This window comes from Antechinus flavipes, chromosome 4, assembly GCF_016432865.1.
Source record: "Antechinus flavipes isolate AdamAnt ecotype Samford, QLD, Australia chromosome 4, AdamAnt_v2, whole genome shotgun sequence".
NCBI lineage: Eukaryota > Metazoa > Chordata > Mammalia > Dasyuromorphia > Dasyuridae > Antechinus > Antechinus flavipes.
The window spans coordinates 472,922,386-472,943,299 of record NC_067401.1 but is presented as its reverse complement, the minus strand read 5'-3'; the positions used below and the strand labels follow the sequence as shown (position 1 = coordinate 472,943,299).

General features: G+C 56.6%; 1 protein-coding gene across 1 annotated transcript in view; it reads right to left on the bottom strand.

Moving 5' to 3' along the window:
• The window catches only part of GLIS1 (GLIS family zinc finger 1), a 209,392-nt gene extending 196,632 nt beyond the window's left edge, over positions 1 to 12,760 (bottom strand). Inside the window, exons 1-2 of the mRNA XM_051999643.1 lie at positions 12,508 to 12,760; positions 11,420 to 11,864 (exon numbers count right to left, since the gene is read on the bottom strand). Coding sequence (XP_051855603.1) covers positions 11,420 to 11,813 — 394 coding nt within the window. The 5' untranslated portion in view covers positions 11,814 to 11,864; positions 12,508 to 12,760. The remainder of the gene's footprint in view (positions 1 to 11,419; positions 11,865 to 12,507) is intronic.
• Between the last annotated feature and the right edge of the window lie 8,154 nt (positions 12,761 to 20,914).

The window sequence follows — 20,914 nt, the reverse complement described above, 5'->3', positions numbered from 1 at the left end:
GCCCGTTTGATCAATCATCTGGCCCGCGAGGGGCATTCGGGCAGAATTAAAGCCAGCTGGCCAGGAAGAGAGAGAGAATGACCTCGCACCCCCCAAAACCAAACCCACCCAAACCGGCGCGAGGGCAAGAACGCCCGTGCGCACCCGGCCCGGCCCTCGCAGACGCTTCCCGGCCGAATCTCAGCGACTCCCGGCCGTCCCGCGGCCCCGACGGCCGCGGACGCTTTTCCCCTCCCGCGAGGCGGCCCGGGTACGCCTGTCTCTGAGCCGGGAGCCCGGCCCGCCGCCCCCTCCCTCCCGGGGAAAGCTCCGGTTTCATAAGCCCAGCCCGAGACATTTGAAACGGCAGCTCATTAAACGCTTTGCTTTCGGCATCTGACATTCCAGAGAATTAATATTTAAACTTATTATGGGGGGAGGAAAGGAGAAAAGAATGGAGTTTGGTCTGAGCATGAAATATTTAACGGAGCCTCCGAACGGGGAGCCCTTTCGCTCACGGGCGGGAGACCGCGCCGGCCTCGGGCCCAGGACCGACACACGGTCACCCCCCTCGGCGCCGCGGAGAGCGCCCGGGCTTTGAAAAAAGGCACGCGATAGGATTCCATGTTTACGACCCGCTCCAAACGTCCCCGTCCTGTTTTCCTTCTCTGCCCGGGGCAGAGCCGGGCCAGGTCCGGATAAAGAGCGTACGGCCCGGGAGCATCAGGCCCGCTTCCCGCCGGGACTCAGCCGGCCTCCTCCCTCCCCGGCGCCCGGCAAGACCGAATCCCCGAGCACTGGGGAGAAAAACGAAGCTTCCATTTCCACGGCCGAGCCTCCTGCCCCTGCCCGCACGTGCGATTTATTTACGGGGCTGGGAGCAGGCAAAATATATCATCCGCCCTTACACAAACTTCTCCTAGGTATTAAATAGCGGGCCCCCGGAGAGGCGTTTCATATGGTCCGACGGAAAGCCAAAGTAAACCCGCTCCCGGCCCCTCCGGGGCTTAAGACAACAAGCGGGATCCGCGCCGTGAAAGTCCGTTTTTACAGGTTTTCACATCGTCTGGCCAAAGCCTGTTTTCTCCCCGAGTCCTTTTTCGAAAATCAAAGCTCCCCAAAGAAATCCCAGCGAGGCTCCAAGGAATGAATGGAGACGCTCTTTGTCCCCTTCCTTCTGGTCTTTGTGGGGAGGGGCTGAGGGAGAGGATTCTGGGGGGACCGGGGGGAGGCTCCGGGCCAAGGCTTTTATGGATCCCCCTGCCCATGAGAAATTTCTTTTCCAGGGACTAACACCCCACCCCGTGCACACTAATCCCCCCAACACAAATATATAGTAACAAGCCCCAACTTCTCAACAGCCTGGCCACACGACCTCCATTTTCCTCAGAGTCGTTTCATACAGAGCACGGAGGGATTCGGAGGCCGGGGTTCTTTTATCTCTTATCATCCTTTCACCAGAAATCCCATCAACAATCCTCCCGGACTGACTGGGAGCTGGACCTGGCCTCCCCTGTCCCCCCCCACACCCACACTCACACACACCACACACACACACACACACACACACACTCTCACACACAAACACACACATACACACACACTCACACATACACAAACACACACATACACACACATATACACAAACACACACATACACAAACACTCACACACACACAGACACACTCACACACACTCACATACACACACACACACACACACACACACACACAACGACCCTGCAGAGAAAAGGGGCCTCCTCACGCATCCGTCTGGGAGCAAATCCCGGATTCTGCAAAGAGTCTACAGGGCGTCGTATGGGGTTTTACCCACCAGATGTGTCAGCGGAGCTGGACAAGAATTCCTCCCAAATTATTGGAAGTACGGGCTGAAAGCTGGCCTCGGTGGAACTCTCTCTGAGTCTGATTTCTTGCGCCTCCCTCTCTGAATTCTGGCAGCTTCCCCGGGGGGCTCCGGCCCCAGCTGGTTCTGGGGGGGCTCCTCTGGGCCTTCGCAGCCTGGCTGCTGGCCCCTGTGCCGGGGTGTAGGTGGGAAGAGAGTAAAAGAGGGGGAAACAGAATCCACTGGGGCCCTCTGTGCGCCTGGGCTCGTCCCTCCGTCTGGGGCGTCCTCAGCTGCTCCTTGGCCGCCCGAGGACTCGGCCTCCAGAAAAGCCTCATTCTGTTCCTGGGGGCCCTTCTCCGTCCATCTGCCTCCAGCGGGGTAGGCGGGGGATGCTAAGAAAACACCGTTTCGCTCACCCAGGAGCTCCTGAGGGAATCCTTCTTTGAGTAGAACAGAGAAAACACTAAAACTTGAGAGGAAAAGCAGAGGAGCGGGGGGCCTTTAGAACGGGCTAGGGGGGGGCGGCAGCTGGGGGGCTGGGGGGGGTCTGTTTCCTTTCAGTCTCTGATGTGGGAGAGTAGAAAAGTTCCAGAAGACATTCCCCTAGCCCCCATTCCCCCCAGTGGCCCCCCCAAAACCCAATACCCTCCATCCTTAAGGCGGGTGGGTGCTCCCTCTAGACTCCTTCAGGCAGCTCCGGCACCGAGTCAGTGGCCAAACAGGCCACACTTTGCTGCTTTGGGCCGGTGACAGCCGTCCTCTGCGCCAAGGACGGTGGCTAAAAAAGGAGCTGGGGACCCCGGAGCAGGGCTCGCACCGGTGCCTCCCACGCTCTGCGGATGGGATTTGTCAAGGACAGATCCCAAGTCTGCTCCTTCTCTCCCTGCCCCCCCCCACACTGAAGGGTCTTTATGTGGCCCAAATTTAAATAAAAACACTCAGACCCACCCCCATTCTGAAAACCGTCAAGTCCAAATAAGATCTTTATCCAATTTTTCGTAATCAAACAATGTTAGCCGGCGGCAAAGAGCGGATTTGAACTTGTCTCCCCAGACGGGAGCACGACCGTCAGCTCCATCCAGCTCCTTCCCCTGTCGGAGAGGCCGACTCCACGGGCAGAACCCGGCGGGGAAAGGACTCCCCGCGGGAGATTTACGGTCGGCAGCAGACAAAACACCCGGGCCATTTCCAAACAGCCTCTTTTCTCCTTTTTAAAAATATCGTCACCAAAAAAGGAGAGAAAGACCTGCCTGTTACTCAGAGCAAAATTCCCAGGGCAAAATCGAGGAAAACGGGGGAGCCGGGCAGGCGCGAATACAAATTTCCCTTTAATGATTCATTGAGACTTTAAGGCATTGTAAAAATGAGGCTGCGGGCCCAAAAAGCTGAGGGGTGTGAGTGTGAGAGAGAGAGGCGTGGGTGTATGTGGGAGGCGTGTGGGATTGTGCTGTAAGGCTGTGTGTGACGTGTGACGTGTGTGTGACTGTGTGTGTGTGATGTGTGTGACATGTGTGTAAGACTGTGGTTGTGTGGCTGTGTGACGTGTGTGTGTGTGTGTGTGTGTGTCCTGGAAGACCGCTCTCTGTTAGATTGAGGCAAGACTGAGAGCATTAAAAAGCTCATTTTACAAAGAACACGAGGGGGCTGGAGGGGCCGCAGCTCTCCGGGGAGGGTAGGCTGTGCACGCCGGCTACGGCAAACAGGGCCCGGCATCAAGCCGCTGGCAGAGAGCCTGGGGCCGCCAAGCAGCCCCACGGGCTCAGAGGCCGCCCGGCCCGTGTCGGGCGGCCCGGCCAGCGGGGTCTCCCGGCGTCCTGTGACAGCTGGGAAGGGCCGGAGACAAAATTAAAACCACCAGAGCATTCCCAGAGAATCCCAGGGAAAAGCATCCCGGCCACGTCCCTCTGAGAGGCTCGCTACACACAAAACAGACGTTTTTGAAACACTAAAATACACTTCTCTTTGCACCGAGGCTCACACTGGGCAGAGGAGTGTCTCTGTCTCTCCCTCTCTGTCTCTCTCTCTGATTTTCTCTCTTTGTCTTTTTCCATCTCTGTCTCTCTGTCTCTCTCTGATTCTGTCTCTCCCTCTCTGTCCTTCCCTCTGTCTTTTTGTCTCTCTCCACCTCCTTGTCTCTCTCACACTCATTCCCCTTCTGTTTCTTTGTCTCTCTGTTTCTGTCTCTCTCTCTCTGTGTCTCTGTCTCTCTTTCTGTCTCTGTCTCCCTCTGTCTCTGTCTCTTTGTCTCTGCCTCTCTCTGTCTCTGTCTCTCTTTCTCTCTGTCTCTCTGCCGTTCTCTCTGTCTCGGTCTCTCTCTGTCTGTCTCTTTGTCTCTCTGTCTCTATCTCTGTCTCTCTCTCTCTCTCTCTCTCTGCCTCTGTCTCTGCCTTTCTCATACACTAAAACCTTTGGTCATTATAATTTCAGGAGCTCTTCATCATCCACACCGTTAAAAAACAACACTGAAATGACAATTTCCCCCAATGTCACAGGACACAAAAATGACCTTTCTACCGCGTGGATGATGGGGAGAGACTGAAGGAGGAGTTGGGCGAATGCTGGGGTCAGAGGCCCAGCCCCGGTCCTCAGCTGTGAGCCTGCCACAGAAACAACTCTTCCACCCACCGCAGAGCCGGGCTAGGAAGGGCCGTGGAGACGTGAATGACGGCTCTGTTCTTTCTGAGGAAAATGACAAGGAACAGAAATGGGAATTGGAGGACACGAGAGAAAGGGGGACACGGAAGCAATCAGAGAGGAGGAGTATGGGAAACATTCATAGCGAACCTTTTGTCCAAGCAAAGGACCAGACACTAAGGGGGAGGGGAGTTCCCCATCAACTGGGGCCTGGCTGAACAGACTCTGGTATGGCCAGGAAGCCAAGAGTGCCGCAAGAAATGGTGAGGGGAAGAGCAGTCGAGGAAGATCCACCGTGCAAAGTGGAGGAAGCAGAACCGGAAGGACCTTTAAACAGCACGGATGAACGTGTGAGGTGAGCAAGACTGGGACCTGTGACAGGAACCGCCTTCGAAAGTCCGAGGAGCTCTGACCAAAGCAACGAGCAGCTAGCTACGGCCCAGGGGCTCGGGAGGGAGACTGCCTGAGGAAGAGCCGCCTGTCTCAGTGCACGAGGAAACTTCCATGCTGGGGCCCGGCCTGTGCTAGAATCTGTTTTGTTTGTTTGACTCCGCAAGTTTATTACGAGGGCGTCGGTTTTTCTTTTTTTCTTCAGTGGGGATGGGGAAAGTGGGAAGGAGAGAAAACAGAATTTTGCTAATTAAGAAAAAAGACTTTTAGGTTTTTTAAGGGAGGAGGGAACAGGCAACCAGATACAGCTGCCGGCAGCCCCACGGGTCACCCCAACTAAGCCCCTGCCCCACAGCCCAACTGCGTTTCAAGGCTGAGGAGAAGCTGAGCTAACACCTGCTGGTTCCACTTGTTTGAGTTTTGTTGAGAGGAAAAGAATCACCCGAGAGGATGTTTTACATTTATATCTTCAAATGGAACACAGATTTAAAGTCAGAAAGATCTTAGAACAGTGATGTTCTAGGTGGGAGGGAACCTTAGAGCAGAGAATGTTGAAATTGGGAGGGGCCTGAGAACAAGGAATGTCAGAGCTGGAAGGGAGCTTAGAACAGGGGATGGCAGAGCTGGGAGGGAGCTTAGAACAGGGGATGGCAGAGCTGGAAGGAGCTTAGAAAAGGGGATGGCAGAGCTGGGAGGGAGCTTTGAACAGGGGATGTTGGGGCTGGGAGGGAGCTTAGAACAGGGGATGGCAGAGCTGAGAGGGAGCTTAGAAAAGGGGATGGCAGAATTGGGAGGGAGCTTTGAACAGGGGATGGCAGAGCTGGGAGGGGGCTTTGAACAGGGGATAGCAGAGCTGAGAGGGAGCTTAGAAAAGGGGATGGCAGAATTGGGAGGGAGCTTTGAACAGGGGATGGCAGAGCTGGGAGGGAGCTTTGAACAGGGGATGGCAGAATTGGGAGGAAGCTTTGAATAGGGGATGGCAGAGCTGGGAGGGGCCTGAGAACAGGGACCCGCAAATCATGAAAGGTTAGTGCGAGAAAGGCCTTTTAAGAACACTAGTTCAAGTTTTACAGAGCAGGAAACTGAGGAAGAAGGGTCCTGAACAGCTGGTTTGACATTTCTTCAATCTCATCAGAGACATTTTTACTCTCAAACTAATCTGACTTCCAAGCCTCAGTTTCCCCATCTGTAAACTGTAGAGGCTGGTGGAGAGCAGAGATCAAAGGCCTAACCCTCCCCACTTCACAATGCAGGCTAGAACCCTGATCAGACTCCAGGCCGTGCCTAGTGGGAGCTCATTTTGCTCGCTCCCTGTGAGCTACCTGCTCCACCGGACATCTCTCTATCAAAGCAGAGTGTAAGTTATGGGAAAGAGCGAAACAAACCCAAATCTCCCACAGACCCAGAGGCCGTTTCACCTTAGGAGCGCTCCGGGGCCTTCACCGTAAGACCACGGGATGTCGGGGCAGAAAAGGTCTTGGGGACAATGAATTTTAGAGCCGAACATTCAAGCCACACGGGCCCTCAGAGATTATCATCTGCTCCTGCATCACAAGAGAAAACGTATCTGCGAGAAGTAACGCGCCCAAATACATGCGATCAAAAAACGGTTCAGTAAGTGTCGACCATGTGGCGGGTACTGTGCTAAACCCTGGAGAAACCAAGGAAAGAGGAAAGGAAACAAACATCTATTAAGCTCCTACTATATACCAAGCCCTTTCACAAATATTATCTCACAACAACCCTTCAAGGTAAATGTATTATTCTCATTTTACAGCTGAGGAAACCGAGACAGACGCAGGTTAAGTGACTTCCTCCAAGAAGTGGAGGTTGAGTGGGTGCCCATCAGCTGGGGAATGGCGGGGGCCATGGAATAACAATGAAATGGAATTTGATGGTTCTATAAGAAATGATGAGCAGGATGATTTCAGAAAAGCCTGGGGAGACTTCCATGAACGGATGCTGAGGAAGTGAGCAAAACCAGGAGAACATCGTACACGGTAACAACAAGACTAGACGATCAGTTCTGATGGACGTGGACGTGGCTCTTTCCAACAATGACATGATCCAGTCAGTTCCAATGGACTTGTAATGGGCAGAGCCACCCGTATCCGGAGAGGGGGCGTTGGGGACTGAAGGTGGATCACAACAGTATTTTCACCTTTTTTTTTGCTTTCCTTTTTCTTGTGATTTTTCCCTTTTGATTCGTCTTTATAATGTGACAAATGTGGAAATCTGTTTAAAGTGATTGTACGTGTAAGTTCTATGTGAATACCTGTATCAGATTGCTTACTATCTTAGAGAGGAGGGAGGTAAGAGAGGAGAAAGAGAAACATTTGGAACACAAGGTCTTACAAAAATGAATGTTGAAAATTATCTTTACTACTGAGGAAACATAAAATACTACTGAAATCAAAAACAACAAGGAAGTGACTTGTCCAAGGTCACAGAGCTAGGACGTGTCTAAAGTTTTATGTGAACACAGATCATCCTCATACCACTGCATCAAGGGCCAAGGAAAAAAGGAAGGAAGGAAGAAGAAAAAAGAAAAAGGAAGGAAGGAAGGAAGGAAGGAAGGAAGGAAGGAAGGAAGGAAGGAAGGAAGGAAGGAAGGAAGGAAGAAGGAAGGAAGGAAGGAAGGAAGGAAGGAAGGAAGGGAGGAGGGGAGGGAAAAAGGGAGGGAAGGAAGAAAGGAAAGAAGGAAAGGAGGGAGGGAGGGAAGAAGGGAGGGAAGGAAGAAAGGAAAGAAGGAAGGGAGGAAAGAAGAAAGGGAGGGAGGGAGGAGGAAGGAAGGAGGGAGGAGGAAGGAGGGAGGAGGGAAAAAGGGAGGGAGGGAGGGAGGAAGGAAGAAGGAAGGAAGGGAGGGAGGGAGGGAAGAAGGGAGGGAGGAAGGAGGAGGGAGGAAGGAAGGAGGGAGGGAGGGAAAGAGGGAAGGAGGGAGGAAGGAAGAAGGAAGGAAGGGAGGGAGGGAGGGAGGAAGGAGAGGAGGGAAGGAGGAGGGGAGGGAGGGAAAAAGGGAGGGAGGGAAAGAGGGAAGGGAGGGAGGAAGGAAGGAAGGAAGGAAGGGAGGGAGGGAGGGAGGGAGGGAGGAAGGAAAATCCCTGTCCTCAAGGAGGTTACATTCTAGTTGGAAAGATAACATATAAATAATGAGACATGGAAGCTTGGGCAGAAGTAGCCCTAGGCCGGGCTCTGCTCCGAGTCTCTCCCAACTGCCCCATGGGGCCTCTAGAAGAGAACCAAGAAATCATTTACTGTAAACACTAAATGGTTATTAGTGTTAACAGTGATACTATCACTGCAGCTTTCCTGGCTCTTGCTGCCCCAAATTGGAAACCCCATCTGACCACAATGTTTACAGACCCGCACTCCAGTCCATCTGCGAGGCCCTTGATCCCAGCCCCCTATCGGTCCAGATCTGAGGCGGGCCGATCATCTGTAATCTAATCCGGCCCAAGGAATAATGTGTTCAGGACTCGTCCTGAGGTTCTGCGGCTGCCAACATTGGGCCCAAGGCTCTCCCCACTTTCTAATTCTAAAAAGACCCTCCCATTCAGACCCCAGTGATCTTATACCAAGAAATGGCAGCGTTAGCAGAGCCCTTGGGGCAGATGTCAAAGCTGGGAGGGCCTCAGAACACGGGATTTTGTTCAAACTGGGAGGGGTCTTGGGGAAGGGAACGGCAGAGCCGGAGGAGCCCCTTGCTTCAGGTGAGGAAGGCAGGCCACAAGCACCGCGGGGGATGCAGACAAAGGCAACAACCCTGACTTCCCTTCTGGAGCCTCCAGTCACCCAGATGAGGCGCAGGGAACCTGGAGGCGATATCGGAGGCGGCTGGGAGGCTCTCGCTGCCCAGGAGACCTGGGTCCTCACTCTTAGTCCGGGGCCTTCACTCTACCCTCCTGGTCCCAATCTCCCACCCGGGGGAGGACACCGCCTGCCAGGCCTCCGGGCATCAGAGGAGGGTGAAGGGACCAGTGTTCTTAGAGTGCCCATCTCCTGGATGGGGCCTTATACCAGGAAATCACAGGGAAGTCTGCAGACTGCTCAGTGCTAAGGGACCTAAGGCCCCATCCAGGAGATGGGCCCGCTCAGAGGGAAGTCATTTCTTCCAAGGTCACACGGAGGGTCAGTGGCAGAGGCCTCCAGCCCCGGCCCGACCAGCGCTCTGGTCCCTAACAACTTCTCCCTCCTGGAAAACCCTGTTTCAGAGATTTCAGTCTGGGGCACAAACCCAGGGGCTTTCCACCACAGCCTAGAACTAAAGTAAAGTCTGGGAACACAGCGGTGACTGAGACCAGGAAAGGCCTCGGCCTACAAACCGTCCCACAGAGTCACTTTGACACTTCCTCCAGAGAAGTGGATTGATTTGGACACGGACCGCCTGGGTCTGCCTTCTCCTGCTGGCCACTGCTGTTCTGGCCACATCATTGTCTATAGGTCTCAGTTTCCTCTAAAATCAAATAATGCGTCAGGCTACCTGATCCCTAAGACTCCTTCCAGCTCTGACATCTAGTGTTCCGAGGTTCCATTCCTCTCTGAGCCTCTAAGTTCTAAGGTGCCTCCCAACTCTTATAGTCTATGTTCTAAGGCAGGGAACCCTAACAAGAGTCCCTGTAACAGGTTAATTTTTTTTAATCCAATAACTCTATCTCAGTATAAGTGAGTTCCTTTAAAATCCTATGTATTTTATTTTATGTATTTATAAACATAGTTCTGAGGAAAAAAAAGTCCCTCAGGTTCATCAAAATGCCACAGAAGTCTAAATGATTAAGAATTACTGTTCTAAGCCCCCTCCCAGCTCTGACATTCCCTATTCTAAGCCCCCTCCCAACCCTGACATCCCCTGTTCTAAGCCCCCTCCCAGCCCTGACATCCCCTGTTCTAAGCCCCCTCCCAGTTCTGACATTCCCTGTTCTAAGCCCCCTCCCAGCCCTGACATCCCCTGTTCCCTGACAATCTCTGCTCAGGCTTCTAAGATTCCTCCAAGTTCAAATCCTATAATCCCACAAATAGACCATCTGGTCAACTCTCGTTGCAGGAAAAGATTTATTTCTCCAGGAGGTGACTGGGGGGCCCAAGGACCCCTCTCAGCTAAGACCCCTCGGTCCTTGCTGCATGAGATGGGCAGTGACAAGCCGCTTGTAATAATTTATTCTCCAGCAACAGGGACCCAAAGTCAAGCACGTCAGTCCAGCAGCAAACCTCGATCTCCCGTCATCTCATCAGAAGGAAAGCTCACGGATGACAGTGATAATGGCCGCAGAGGCAAGAGGGTGTGTGTGTGTGTGTGTGTGTGTGTGTGTGTGTGTGTGTGTGTGGTGTGTGTGTGTGTGTGCTTGAATACCATCACTACCTCTTGCTCAGTATTTCACTCAAACTCTCCAGAGTTGGGGCCTGCCATCTGCCCCTGAGGAAAGGGGCAGGAAGCCCCTGGGTTGCTGAGCCCCTGAGCACTCTGGGTGGGGCGGGCCTGAGGGGGCTGTGCAGCCCGGCCCAGCCACCCCCTGCACACAAGCTGTCTCGCTCTTCCTGAGGAATTACCTGGAAATGGGATGTGTCATCCCTCTAAACAGACAGTTCCCAAAAGCTGGTTGCTAGGACGACTGCGAGCTGTCTAAACACAGGCCTGTAGTTTCCCCCCAAAATCCCCTGCTCAAAGACCAACTAGGAGTCTCTGGTTAATTTATCTCCAAGCGTGAAACTTTATAAATTTCTGCTCAATAATAATTAACTCTGATGAGAAGAACATGTCCACGCCCCCCTCCCCCTGGCCTCTAATTAAGCTCAGGATGGGCACAGGGAGTTCCTAACATCCCCATGGGAGGAGGGGGGAGAGTTATCCCCCATGGGACACCAGCCCAGGGAACCCAGAAGCGCTCCAGCACAGCTCAGCCTTTGGGAAGCCTGGGAGGGACTGGCTGGGATACCGGGGGATATGGCTAGGGAGCTAGGGAAGAGAAGTGGGGGGAGGGGGGCCACTTCCCCAAACACCCCCCAGTCTGTATACACACAACAAAAAGCCAAACTGCACCCCGGCAAAGTCCAAACCCCTCCCCCCAGCCCCTCGGCACCCGCAGAGTCAAATGGGACCCTTCCTGACAACAGCCACTGCTCCAACAGCTCCCCCCACCCCCATACAGGTCCTCACCCACTTTTTCTGGTGAAATACCAGTGGCCTGGGCTGGCGACTGAAAGTGATGGGGGGCCCCAAAAGTTGCCCACGAATATAAGTCCTGACTTTGGAAAGAGTGGGGGTCCATCCAGAACCCCCGGAACTTCTAGGTAAGATTTCTGACCCCCCCAATTTATCTTGGGCAGATCGGGAGACCCCCGAGGGCCAGCGCCAGCCTCCTCCCCCCACCCCGAAATCGCGGATGGGGCGGGGGCGGCTCGGGCCAGGGGAGTCCCCGGCAGCGCGCTGAGGAACTTTGGGGGAAGCGGTCCGCGGCGGGAGCGCCGGCAGCGCGGCCGGCCGAGGGGCTCGGGCGCGAGCTGGTGCGGCTCCGAGGGGACCGGGCGGCCGGAGGCAGCTCCGGGGCCGGCCCCGCGATCTCGGGCTCCCACTCACCTCTGGTCCCGGGCGCCGGCTGCTTCTGCGGGAAGAAGTCCTTGGGGCTCTTGGGCCGGGCCGGGGGCTGCAGCCCGGGGCCCTTGGGGAGCAGCGGCTCCAGCAGCGGCAGCCCCACGTCGCGCGGGCCCCGGGCCGGCGGCGGCGGCGGCTGCTCGGGCCCGTCGCCCCCCGCCCCGCCGGCGCTCAGCGTGATCTTGAAGGCCATCGGAGTGTTGAGGAAGGCGGCGGCTCGCCCGTGGCTGGGGGCGGGGGCCAGCTCCTTGGGCGCCCCCGCGGGACTGCTGCCGCCGCCGGGCCCGCCGCCCGGCCCTCCGGCCCCGGGCCGCTTGGCCACGAGCACCTCGTAGAAAGGAGCGCCCGGCTTCTGCGGCTCGGCCACCTCGCAATGCATGGTCCGCGCGTGGGGGGGAGGCACGCACACAGGGTCACGCCGGGGCTCCTCCTGCGGGACGGAGAAGAGCCCGCGGGGCGTCACACGAGAGTCCGGGGGAACCCACCTGCTCACATCCCCTTCCCCTGGGCGCCCGCTCCGCGGACGCACTAAACAGGGGAAGGGGCTGCAGAGAGGAGAGCGCTTAGAAATCGTCCAGTCCCATTTTCTACGTGGGGAAGTTGGGGGACGCTACGTGTCAGAGGTCATGGGTCAGGTCCTGGACTTAAATCCGAGCCCCCTCCCACCGAGTCCCGCTGGCGAGAAGAGAAATAAACAATCGCCAAGGGGGAGGGGCGCCCCCAACGCTGCCCGAAGCCAAGGTCAGGGGGAGAATCCCGAGCCCCACGACTAGACTGGGCGACTCGGGGGCCCCGGTTCCCGATCGCTCGGGAGAATCTCCCTAGCCCATCTCGGAGCCTCAGTTTCCCCCGCTGTAAAAGGAGGCCGCGGGGGCCCCAAGAGCCGCCGCGTCCACCCGCTACATTGTTTCACGTTGTAACTTCCTCCGTCCCAACGTTGCGGTTTCTAGGCGCCCAACCCGCGGCAGGGGCCCCAAGCCCCGGGGCCCCTTCTGTCAGTCAGTCCGCCCCCCTGCGGCAGCGACACGGCCCGGGGGACCCCCAGCCCTGGCGCCCGGCCCCCAGCTCCTCACCTCGCAGGCTGTCCGGGGCCCCGGCCAGGTGCTCCCCCCCGGGTCGACTTTCGGGGCGCATAGGGGGACTACTGGGCTCGGCTCGGCTGGGCCTGGCTCCCCCGCGCCCTGCCCTTCCCTGGCTCTCCCGGCCCACCTCGCCCTCCCGGCTGGGCGCAGCCAAAGTGCTGCCGCGGCCCCCAGCGAGCTCAGCGCCCGAGCCCCGAGCCAGAGCTGCGGGACAGGGGGCGGGGCGGGGGCGGGGCTCTCCGGCCCGGCAGGGGGCCCTCGGGCCAATCCCCGCGCGGGGAGGAGCCTGCCTGCCTCCGGCCCGGAGTCAGGGGGAGTGGGGGGCGGGGGGAGGGGTGTGTCCGCCACCCGGACCTGCGGCTGTGAGGAGCTTGCTGGGGGCCGAGCCTGGGGAGCGGGGAACAAGCGACCCGTGGGGGGCACACGAGTAGCACCACCATTTGAACCCAGAGCTTTCCCCTTCGCGCCGTTCCCACCCCTGGAATCCTGGCCAAAGCCCCCGGCCACACGGCTCCCAGTCCTCCCAGCTCCGAGCAAAGATGCCGGAGACCCCCGGGGGGGAGGGGCTACCAAGGCCGGGAAGTCGCGAGGGGCTGAGGGCTGGAGGCCGGGCCAGCCGCGGAGAGCCACCCCCTCCCCCCCCAGTTCCCCTCCCCCCAGCACCTTCCTGCCCACGCCCCCGCCCCGCCCCGGGCCACAGTGTTCTGAGCACCGACTTCGCACCCAGGACTCAGCCTGGCTCTCCCGGCCCGGGCCCACAAATCACAAGAGTCCTTGGCCTGGGGGAAGGGCCTGGCTGGACAAATCCTTATTTAGCACTTACTGTATGCCTGATACTATCCCGGCTGCGGGGGTCCCAGAGCAAAACAAGGGTAAAGAGCTCCTGCCTGCCAGGAAGTTGTGGGAAGGGGGAAGTCCTTAATACAACCGGAAAATGGATGTATCAATGAGGCAGGAGCCCGGAAGCCCAGAGTTCAAATTCCGCCCAGATACTCTCTTGCTGTGACCCTGCACCGCCATCAATTAAACTTCCTTCGGGGAAGGTGCAAGGCAGGTGGGGGGGAGGGGGAGCACCTTCTGCTCTGGGGGCTCCTCCTGCCACTGATGCCCCCCCCAAGCAGAGGCCCATCTCCCCTGGGACTGAGGAGTCACCCTTCTACTGCATTTTCATTTTGGAGTGTTCCAGGGTGACAGTTTACTCCGGCTCAGGCCCTCCACTGATGCGGATTTGGCCCAGAACTCTCCTAAAGCGAAGCCCTCAATCCCTCCTCTCTCCCACCCTCCCCAAGGCCTTCACCTTTCCTCTCAAGCCCCCAACGGTCCCTGTGACTTCACTTCCCCAGGCTGCCGTCAGAACATCCTTGGATTGGGGCCCACCACGGGGCTTAGGGCAGGGAATTCAAAAGCCCCAAGGATGTCTGCTCCAGCCCTTTCATATGCCAGAGAGGGAAACCGAGGCCCCGGCAATTGCTGCCCCGCGGAGATCCGGGCAACACGGAACCCAGCTGGGACTCTAAGCTGTGTGTCCCGCCTTGGAACAAGACTTCAGAGGATAAAATGTAGGGGATGAGGGAAGGTAACAACGTGTTTCGGAGCCCGTTAACTGACTGATTAAATGACTTCTGGGGAAGAAATGTTTCTAGAGGAAACCACAAGCAACAATCCATGGCTGCCTCATCCCAGCATCCCTCCCCGGCCCTGCGAGAACACACTCGGAATCTGGAGAGGGAGCCTCCTTATGCTCCAGACCCAACTGCAAGAGCCAGCCAGCAGTTTACAAGTAAAGGTTCAGAGGTCAAGGGACTGTCCCCAAATCACCAGGCTAGTGGTGACTCAAAGTCAAAGTCAATGGGACCCACGGCCATTCTGCCGCCGATTCCCAAGGGGGAGCTTGATTTGGTGCTGACGGCCACGGCCCCCCAAGAGGCCCCGCTCTTAAAGGTTTATTTGAAAATTTAAAAATCAATTTTATATGTGGGCAAACCCCCCCAATTATAGAGCACGCTCAGGTTTTACACAAGCCAGATTTGGGGGCCCGGGTCCCGAGCAATCGGTCCATCCCATGCCAGGTGTTCCTTCAGAGACTGCCTGGGAGCCCTCGGCCACTTGTGGTCATGGTTTATTTGGGGTGTGCAAAAACAGAATCAGGGTTAATATAAAATTCCCACCAGGCTGCCTGCTGAAGACTGCGGGAAGAGGGGATGGATAAAAGGAACTGGGAGGGGGCACATGGCCTACTGGAACCTGCCCGTAAACTTAACTGCACTTTTATAAAAACGCAAGGGGGAAAATGAGCATGTTTCCCTGTGAGTGTGTGTGTGTGTGTGTGTGTGTGTGCAAGTATGTATGAGTGGATGTGCAATAGTGCGTGAGAGTGAGTGTGTTGTGAGTGTGTGTGTGAGAGTGTATGTGCGATAGTGAGTGTGTGTGTCAGTATGTGTGAGTGAGTGCGTGTGTCTGATTGTGTATGAGTGTGTGAGTGTGTGTGTCTGTGTGAGTGTGAGTGTCAGTGAGTGTGTGTGTGTTATGAGTGTGTGAGTGTGTCTGTGTGAGTGTGTCAGTGAGTATGTGTGTATTGTGTGTGTGTGTGTGCAAGTATGTATGAGTGGATGTGCAATAGTGTGTGAGAGTGAGTGTGTTGTGAGTGTGTGTGAGAGTGTATGTGCAATAGTGAGTGTGTGTGTGTCAGTATGTGTGAGTGAGTGCGTGTGTCTGTGTATGAGTGTGTGAGTGTGTGTCTGTGTGAGTGTGTGTGTGTCAGTGAGTGTGTGTGTTATGAGTGTGTGAGTGTGTGTGTGTGTGAGTGTGAGTGTGTGTCAGTGAGTATGTGTGTATTGTGTGTGTGTGTGTATGTGATTGTGTGTAAGCTATTCTCAAGACTTAACGGAACCCGGTGCCCCGGGCATCCAGTCTGAGCCCTGCCTGAAGTACAGATGCCCCATTATCCAACTGAGGCCAGCCTCCCCTTCACCCAATGCCAGGAGGCCCTGGGGAGCATCAGAAACTGCACAAGTCGGGCCCGGGAAGCGTTAGTCCAGATCAAGGCTCTCCCATGTGACCTTGGACAGGCCCTGGGTCTCTTACCCCTTCAGTGACCAAGAAGAGGCCGGACAAGCGTGTTCCCACTTTGCAGAATCCGTAGTTCGTCCCGCCTGCCACTTACCTGAGGGCAGCGCTCCTCAGTCTCCTCCTCGGGGAAAGCCTCTGGTTGGTCCAGGTGGAGACTAAGGTCCCTTCTCACTTGAATCCTACAAGAGAGTTACTTGGGGTTCAAAGGGAGCCAGACTTCTGGGATCCCACGCGGCGTGGGTGACATTAACCGGGCGATCAGGAGGCCTTCGGCGAGCTCCCTCTGTGCCGGGCAAGGGGGATAAAACCACAGGTAATCAATCCTCCAAGTAGCTGTTAAGGACCCACTGACGTGGCGGGCGCTGTCCCACTGACCGCCCGCCCTCAGGAACACACAGACAAGCTTCATTGGCAAAGTACTGGGTGCAGAGAGAGAGCACCGAGCCTGGAATCCCCCAGACTCGTCTTCCTGAGTGCAAACCCGGCCTCAGACATTTCCTAGCTGGTGACCCTGGGCAAGTCACTTCTGCTTCCTCGTCTGCAAAATGAGCTGGAGAAGCAAATGGTAACGCACTCCAGGGTCTGTGCCAAAAACAAACAAACAAAAAACAAAACAAACCAAAAACTCCAAATGGAGTCAAGATGACTGAACAACCTCAAATAAAAGAAAACCTGGGTATAGATTCATGTCGCTGAAGGACTCCTCAGCAAACGTGTATAAATCACCTACTATGCAGCAGGCTCCGTGTGTAGAGAAATAAAACACACGCATAAACATGCAGACAGACAGACAGACAGATAGATCAATGGATGGATGGATGGATGGATGAGTGGGTAGATGAATGGATGTAGGAAGGGAAAGATGGATGGATGGATAGATGAATGGGTGGGTAGATGAATGGATCAAGGGAAAGATAGACAGATAGATAGATGGGTAGATAGATACAGGCAGGTAGGTAGATAGATGGGTAGGTAGATAAATAAGATGGTTCCTGCTCTCAAGGAGCTCACAGTCTGCTAGATTCTCGCTACAAATTCCCTCGCAATCTCTCACCAGAAACATTCACCGCTACATTTAAGCAGAGCCCGGAGACTGGGGAATTCGAGCACAGTCATCTCCATTTCACAGATGAGGAAACTGAGGTTCAAGGAGGTTTAGAAGAATCTTGTCTCTCCGATAGAATTCCTTCCTGCTCTGTGGTCCTGTCGGAACTGAGTGACCACCCCCGGCTGCCAAACCCGTACATCCTAGGAATAGAACCTCTCCGAAGGAACAAACCGCTTCTCCTCTGGGTCGCCGAAGCCCTGGGGGGCAGCACATAGTAGGCATTTAAATCCTTGCCATTGCTTGGTTGGTCCTTGTAGCATTCCCTCCCCTCCCCTTCCTGCAAGCTAAGCTGTCGACAACAAGGTCAGTGAGCAGGGTCCTCGTGCCCATCCTCAGCCTGGTGCTGGCTCCCAGCCAATCCTGCGCTCTTACTAAAGGACCAATCTAAGAGAAATTGGGCAGCATCCCCCCACCGCTGCATCCCACCCACCGGGATTGAGCTTGCTCAGAGAGAGCTTCCAAATGGAGTAAGCTAGAAGGGGTGCGTGAGGAGGAGGGGGTCTCCCGGGGATGGAATAAAGGGGACTCCATCTTCAAGGGGGATGGGAGCTTGAAGCCCCTACCAGCGCCCTCTGGTCCGCAACGCTACGGCTCTAGCTTACTCTGGCTCCCCTGCCAAGCTTTTTAAAAGGCTTGAGACGCAACCTCCCGACGAGGATCATGATGGGGAGGAGGGAAGGCCACAATTCAGAAGGCCGGAAAAATGGGCAACTTGGGTTTTTTTAAGGCTCAAGAACTGTCCGTCCTCTGGAGGCAGCCCCCAAACGCTAAGCCTTTCTTCCTGTTTTTCCATGAGTGAGAACAGGAGGGTCAAACTGACCAATTGTTATCTGGTATTAAGCACAGCTGCCCTCTCATAACTCACTAGGTTTTTATGGGAAATCCTTCGTGATTAATTTTAAAACGAGAATCAGGGAGAATCTTTCCCCCACAATTCCAATGGCCCACAACGTCCACTTCTCTCCAGAACCTCGCTGGGGGCCGAAATGGGTCGTCCGTCCTTCCCGAAGGCCCAGCCCTCAGAGAGCTCCTGACAGAAACTGGGCCTTTGGCTTGGGAGGCTACTAACGTCTGTCCTCATCCTGGTGGAGAGTCTGAGAGACGGAGCCGGGCTCTAGCTTTGGGGACACCCCCCCCAAAAGGAACAAAAGCAGTTTCCCCCCAAAAAGATCACAGAATTGGGCCCTGGAGACTAATGGGTTCCACTTCCGAGACCACCCCCGACCAGTGGCTTTGAACAAGACAGTTCCCCTCCTTTGGGGATAAACAAGGGGGGCCTGGAGGATTTCTAAGGTCTATTCTGACCTGGTGGTAAGCTGCCACCGCCACTGGGGGGCGGGGTCCTTTGTGCCCCTTGCCTCAGTTTACCTCACCTTCCAGGCCAGCGGCTGCCCCGGGACCATCTCCAGTTTATCCCGGCTCCCTAGCCTGGGCGCCCCGTTGCACTCGGGACTGCAGGCTCCTCGAATCTAAGGGACGGTGTTGCCTTGGTCTGTGTCCCCCAGGCTGAGGGGGACCAAGCTCAGAGTGGGCGCGCAATGCTCTGAGCTCCCTCCCCGCTCCGACCTTTTCCTTCTGAGACCTCCCTACGGCCCAGATGCTCACAAACATTATCTCGTTCAGCGCTGGGAGCGGCCTTAGGGGGTCAGCCTCGTTCTTCCCATTTTCCAGTCCAAGAACCCGAGGCTGGCCCAGGGAGTGTCTGAGGCAGGACTTGAACTCGGAGCCTCTGGCCTCAGGGGCCCCGGCTGGCGGCTGCGTTGACCAGTTCTTCGCTTGGTTCTGCCACAGCCTAGAACACAGAGCGCCGTGTCTCCTCCCCCCCCCCCCCCAGCTCTCCAGTTTGAGACTCTCCGAGGGCCTCCGAGCTGAGCTTCCCTTCAACAACTTTGAGAGGGTGACCCCTGCTGGCCGCCGCGAGCGCAGCACGCCCCGATCACAGAGCCGGGGCCCCTAAGTCCGCAGTGGGGCGGCCTCGGGGCTGGGGCTTCCGCCCGTCATGGGGGGCAGCGACACTGAAAGCCCCCTTCCCACTTGCTCATCCGCCCAGAAAATCGCTCCCAACCCCGGCTCCCGTTTCTAAAACGTCATAATCCCCACAAAGGCCACAAGGGAAAAGTGGGGGCCTGGCAGGAGTCCAGCTTCCAGGGAAGCCCCGTTTTCCAGGGTGAGGGCGCCCGGGAGCAGCTCGGAGAGGAGGCTCCCACAGGGCTCCCCGGGGAGTGCCAGCTGGGGGCCTGGCAGGCCCGGGGCCGGGCCCAGAACGTGCCCACCCGGCCTCCACAGGCTTTTATCTGTGCGGCGACAGGCGGCTAACAAAGCGACGGCCTTTCTCTAAGGCCCTGTTAGGGCGCCCGGCACAGCCCCTCCTGTGGGACACCCCGCTTAATGGGCAAAGCCTGGGGAGCGGGTGCCCTGGGGAAACCGAGTCAGGCAGAGGGAGTCTTGCCCGGGACCACAAAGTGCCCCTGATTCCCGTCACAGGACCGGGGGTCCCCGGCCAGTCCGCCGTGGAGCCGGCCCCCTCGGGACCCATAGTCAGATAGAGGCTGAAGCGGACGGCCTCGGAGGTCCCCCCTGCCCCTCCCCAGGCTGCGGCCATCCCGTCGCCCTCCGACCCTATCTGGGCCTGGGGCCGATGTGAAATCCTACTGAAGACGGCAACGTCCCCTCGCCCATCGTGGCGTCCCCGACTGAACGCTGCCCCCAGCTCCGCTTCAGGCGCCCATGGCCCCTTCTGGCAGGGGCTCCGGGGGACAGGCTCTTTCCCAGGAGTCAGGGCAGCAGCCCCAGAAGGTGCCCTCTGCCACCTGCACTTAGTGAGTGCCGGCTCTGGGCCAGTCCTCCCCTCACGGGCCGCCTGCGCCCGGGTGCCCGGGGAGGGGCCCCTGCAGACAGAGCGCAAGCACTAGCCGCCATTCCTTTCCCCATATTCTCCTGGCTGAAGTGCAGAGGGGCTCCTGGCCCACAGCTGTCACCACGTCCCGTTTTGGGGCACCAGTGATGCTCAAGGGCACAGAAAGCTACAATCTGCACCAGTGGAAAGTCTTCTCCCCTAAGGGAAATCTCGGTGGATCCTCATACAGCTGAAGTTCATGACACACAAACCCAGTAAGATGGGCTGTGGTGGACTGGCCCAAAGCCTGGGGGTCCATATGCCCCCCCCATCCCAAGCTCCCTCAGTCAGGGCCCATTTCTCTGTCCTCAGTGCCTGGTACACAGTAGGTGCTTAACCAATGCTTGTCAACTGTCTTGGAGACTGTTTAATATCAATATTTAATAATAATAATAAACAGCAAATGCTTATTGCCACCAGTTGTGACTCCAGACCCTCGCGCAACTTCTGCAAATTCTACAGATTTAGTTGGCTAAGCTGCATCCATGGCTGGAGTTCTATACTGGGAGTCAGTCCGTCTATAAGCACTTATTAAACACCTGCTGTTTGCTTGGCACTGTGCTAAGCCCGGGGGGGGGGGGGGGAGGAGAGGGAGGGGAGGGTTGAGGCAGAAGACCACCCCAGCTCTGGAGATATTCCGGTCCCACAGAGCTGTCAGCTTATGGGATCCCTGGTCTAGGCCCGGCCCCCCCAGCAGACGCACAGAGTACAAGTGCGCATAGGACCATGGGAAACATGGCATCTAGGGCCCCCCCGGGACAGTTCACCCGCTGACAGTGGCAGTCACTAGGCAGGGCAAGTCTGTGGGCCTGCAGAATTGTGGGGCCACCGTGTGTCCCGGAGGTGTGCTTTCTCCTCCGAGGGGCAGCCGGACAGAGCCGATCTTCCAGACCGGTCACCAGGTCTCAAGGCCCACAAGCCCCTGAGCCTCCCCCTGCTCTGAGCTAACTGCCCCCCCCACCCGTCACACAGGCCCCAATGTGGAGGGTCAGTCCAAAGGGGGGGTGGCTCATCAATCTCATCTGAACGAAGGCAACAGCAAATCGGCATGTCGCCCGTCCTGGGGGAAAACGATCTATTTACAAATACTCTTTGGCAAGAAAATGGGCTGGAGAGCGAGGGGGCAGGGAGGGGAGGCGAGGAGGCAGCTTTCAGCACCTCAAACTCGGCCCCGAAGAAGAATGTTCAAGAAGATGGAGGGAGACGTGGAGAATGCAGGCAGCTTAACATTACAATGGGGCCCAGATCATTGCCCAGCCAAACTGGGTAAAATCCCAAGAACCTGGGCCCTTCCAAAGTGGGTCTGGCCCTGACCGGAACCAGGA